Source organism: Bison bison, unplaced genomic scaffold, assembly GCF_000754665.1.
Source record: "Bison bison bison isolate TAMUID 2011002044 unplaced genomic scaffold, Bison_UMD1.0 scf7180017864371, whole genome shotgun sequence".
Classification (NCBI taxonomy): Eukaryota; Metazoa; Chordata; class Mammalia; order Artiodactyla; family Bovidae; genus Bison; species Bison bison.
Genome location: NW_011494943.1, coordinates 11,946,275 through 11,950,624, shown reverse-complemented (window position 1 = coordinate 11,950,624; position 4,350 = coordinate 11,946,275). Strand labels below are relative to the sequence as shown.

Genomic DNA, 4,350 nt, shown 5'->3' with positions numbered 1-4,350 from the left:
TCTGCTCTCTCTGACTGAATCATCCCGCGGAGGAAATGAGAAAGGGGAACAGGGCATGGTCAGGGCTGGCCTGGGGCAGCCCGAGTGGATGGGCTGGCAGCGTGTGCGTGCCCCTGTGCGAATGGCTCGCAGCTCCTGACAACCCTGGGGTCACAGCCCCACTACCCACACTTCTCTGCCCTGACCTGAGCTCCCCTCATTGGGGTCCCAGTCTCAGCTGAAGGGGTCCTCCCCAGGAGGTCTTAGAGGTGGAGGGAAAACAGCGCCCCCCTAGCTAGGGTTCCTGGGGGGCCCTCAGGGCTGCAGCCTCACTGAGCAGAGCTCTCTGGAAGGGGGGCTCACACTGAGATGTACCCCTGCCCAACATCCCCCAGGCCCTGATGGGGGCCAACCATCCATTAAACAATCAGGACTGCTGTTTGAGTGTAACTCCTGCATAGCGGAAAATATTTGTCAAATGAGTAAATTCACGCCTTCTGTGAGGAGAGAGCGTCTGCTGTCCGGTCTGCCCAGACCCCTCCCCTCCACTTTGGGGACCACCTTTTCTCCCATGCCTGTACCTTCCCCTCCTCCCTTCCAGGGGCACCCGGCCTGGCCACATGTTCAGGCTGGACATCTGACCCACCTTGGGAGAGATCTATCAAGAGAGGGACCCTTGTCCTGGCAGGGGGGTGCGTCTCAAAGCCAAGGTCACTCCAAAGCCATTTTGGTCGCATGTGTCTCTCAAAGGCCCAGCCCCCCAATTCTAGGCTGTGCTAGGCTGCTGCAGGGTAGGCCTGCCGTTGCCCTAGTCCCTTGTCTGCTGAGACCCCGGCCTCTGGGGCCTCCAGGGAGTCCCTTTGGAACACACACATTGGACACTGGGGTGCAGTTAGGATTCTGGACCACTGAAAACCTGTACAATAGTTTATATATTTATTCTTAAGCAAGTTATCAATAAAAAATTTAATACTAAAATGCCTTTACATAGAGTTTGCTGTTCATAAAACCTTTGCATTTTTTTTTGTTTGTTTGTTTTTAGTGTTTACATTGAAAAAAAAAATCAACCATCCTCTTAGTTTACACATTTACATGAGTCGTGCTTTTGCCAGGTTTAACCACGGGGCGGGGCTGCGCTGTCCGTGCGCACACGGACAGAGGGGATGGGAAAAGAAAGCAAAGGACAGAAATCCACAGACGAGGGAGAAGAACCGATGGGAAGGCGGGAGGGCCAAGAAAAGGCTGCCTGTTTTGTTCCTTCCTGCCTTGCAGACTGGGGTTGGAAGTAGCCTCAGGTTCTGGTTTCTGCGGCTGGACCTTCCCCACATGCGCCTTGGCAACTGGCCGTGTCCTCTCCAAGGCATCTTTCCACTTCCCCAGCAGCCAGCATGACCTTGGCCGCCGTCTCCAGGACGACCACCAGGAATGAAATATTGCACTCGAGCCGAGACAAAGGGGAGAGCTGGGGTGGGAGAGGATAGCTGGGGTGCAGGGGAACCCCTCCCTGTCCCTGTACTTTCCTTGGAACCGCCAGGGCAGGGGAGGGGCCCTCTGGGTGGGCGGGGTGATTTCCTGGTTGCAAAGAAAAGGGGGCCCAGGCACCCGCCGACTTGTTTCCCAGGTACCTGGTGTGGGTCTGTGGGTCACACAAGAGCCCGTGCAAAGGAGCAGTGGCTAACTTGGGGGGCCTTCCTGGGGCTCTCAGTGAGGCCAGGGGACCCTCAGTGTGACATGGGAGCATGGAGCCCTCAGTGCGTTTCTTGTGGGGGAGGGAAGGGCTGTTGGGTCATGGGCCTGGCTTGCCCTGCCTGTCCCTCTTGGCCTCAGGAGAAGCGAAGGGTGACGTGTTCTCCGGGGTTACTGGGGTGGTGCTGAGGGTCTGGGACACCCATGCAGCACAACAGTAGTTACGGCGCTGGGCAGAGCAGCGCTCCTTGTACCCGAGGCTGGGGTGTGGGCAGGAGGAACCCTGCTCTGGGCCCCAAGCACTAGCCTGCCAGGCCATCAGCCCTGCCAAGTGGCTGCAGAAAAGGCCCGCAAACCTCCACGTGAGCTGGGGAGGGCCAGTTCCTTTCCTGCTCAGGGTGGAGGCTGGGCAAGCTGATCATTGAAACGGAAATCAGAAATTACTTGGAATAGTCAGGAAATAAAATCAAAACATCACCCTTTCATATTGATAGTTTGAAACATTTGTTCATTTTTGCTTTGTTATAAACAGAGGTAAGATACATATGGCTGCAGTCACACTTTTGGGCTGGGGAGCCTGCTCCTGGCTTCCCTTCTACCCGCCGAGGGACCCTTATCATCAACCTCCCCCAATACTTTTTTCCCAGGAGATGAATTAAAAGGAAATAAACTCGAGTGTGACTTCCATCTTAGACAGTCCCCCCAAGAGGTCAGCAGGTATAATCTAGGGTTCTGTCTGATCCCTCCTGTGGCCTCTGGCCCCTTAGACCACGCCCCAGCTGCCTCTGTCGTCACAGACGCCCCAGTTGGAACTCAGCTAGGCTGAGGAAAACAGTGCATTTTCAAAGAAAACCCCCCAGAACAAAATCTCTACACACACACATACACAGACACACACACACACTCACCCACACACACCCTTGTCACGCGTGTGGGGAAAAAAAAAATCCTTTTCCACTTTTTTCCATAAAACTTCCCCGCAAGGAATACAATATTTACATAGAGAAATAAATAGACAACACACCTGATTTCTGCTTTCCCTGGTGGGAGACAGTCGGAGGTACTAGGGAAAATATGGCTTGGATTCTAATCTCTCGTGAACTGCCGATGCGGGAAAACAGAGAGGGCCGGCGGGTCCCAGTTGGGGGCACGGCTGACCCTCCGCAGCAGACGGATGGGACTGGGTTCCGACGCCTAAAAGCTCTCTTGCTTTCCAGGGAAAATAATAATAATAAAAAAAAGCCTGGATCTTGCCTTGGTGGGTTTGCATATTTGCTCAGACTCGCCCCTCCGAGGTGTGGGCCAGCCTCCTACTCAGAAGCGTGGGGCTGCGTCCTCTTGTGCCTGTGGCTTGCACGCCGGGCACTGCTGGGTGGGTGGGTCACCTGTGGCCATCCGCGCAGAGTCAGCACAGAATGGGCACGCCGTCAGCTGTCACCAGGCGCCCCGTGGTGGGGTCGTAGGTGCCCGCCAGGTAGTAGAGGTCCCGTCGGTCCTGGTACTTGCGGCTCCGTGTCATCTGCTCATACTGCTCGCGCCCTACGACCTGGCACTTGTGGGAGATGGTCTGCACGTCGTTCTCGTCCTCATGGCAGGACTGGTATAGCGCGTTCTGCCGGGGAGCGGGGTAAGGAGCGCCCGGGGTCAGGTCTGGCCTGGGACAGCACACCCCACCCAACCCCAGGACCCTCAGTTCTGGATAGGATTGTAACCGTGTGGCGCAGGAGCCAGCGCCTGGAGCCCCAGCAGGCGGGCAGAGTGGGAGAAACACTTTTTTCTGCACCATCTGCAAACACGGTTCTCAGGGAAGACAGGACAGTGTGCTGGGGGTGTTTAGGGTCTTAGGTTGATTTGGGCAGGCAGGGACCAGAAGGTCTGCTGTAGGGGGCACTGCTGAGGGCAGGACCTGCTTGGTGCTACGTGCTGCCGTGGGTCACAGCCCCCCACGAGGTGAAACTGTCACCCACTCCACTAGGAGTCATAGAAGCAGTCGGGGAGGGATCCAGGTGGCCTGGCTCTAGGCCTGAGCCCTCAGCCATGTTACTCCCTGTGGGGCTCGTGTGACCCTTGGCGCCTTGAGGTGTGGGGACAGGGAGGGGGGATGTTCATTCCCCTTCTTCCCACTGGTGCTAGTTTGCTAAGATACCTCTTCCCAAGGCCCTCCACTCTGAGCCTGCCCAGACCCCCAGGACCCCTGCCCCCACCAGGCGGCCCCACCTTCCCGTCGCTCTGCCGCTTCCCCAGTTTGGTCTCCTCCGGATGGTAGAACCACTTGACCTTCACCACCATGTTGCTGCCCCACGACTCCCACATGCTCTCGATGCGGCCGATGTAGGGCAGGTTGGGCCGCCCGGCCGACAGGAAGACCGCGCAGTCCCCGATGCGAAGCGTCTCCTTGCCCCGGACGATAGCCTTGTAGAACAGCTTCCTGGCCTTCCCCTTCATGCCACGCCTCTGCAGGAGACAGCCAGGGGCACAGGGTGGGCAGGGGACACAGGCCGGAATGACAGAGAGACAGTGTGCAGGAGAGACAGATGGCATATCTTGAGGGCGCTTGCGCAGGCCAGGCCCACCTACCTGCGTGGGGTTCCCCGACCACTTCCAGAGCTGCCGGGCGGGCAGGAAGGCTGAAATCTTTGGCCGGTTTTCCACGGAGGGCAGCCGCTGCCTCCGGGACAGCTCTTT

At 57.4% G+C, this 4,350-nt stretch overlaps 1 protein-coding gene across 1 annotated transcript in view; it reads right to left on the bottom strand.

The window, feature by feature from the left end:
- Window positions 1–892: 892 nt before the first annotated feature.
- BAHCC1 (BAH domain and coiled-coil containing 1) overlaps window positions 893–4,350 on the bottom strand; it is a 58,019-nt gene continuing 54,561 nt past the window's right edge. Inside the window, exons 29-31 of the mRNA XM_010856528.1 lie at window positions 4,243–4,344; window positions 3,883–4,119; window positions 893–3,277 (exon numbers count right to left, since the gene is read on the bottom strand). Of these exons, the coding sequence (XP_010854830.1) occupies window positions 3,071–3,277; window positions 3,883–4,119; window positions 4,243–4,344 (546 nt within the window). The 3' untranslated portion in view covers window positions 893–3,070. The remainder of the gene's footprint in view (window positions 3,278–3,882; window positions 4,120–4,242; window positions 4,345–4,350) is intronic.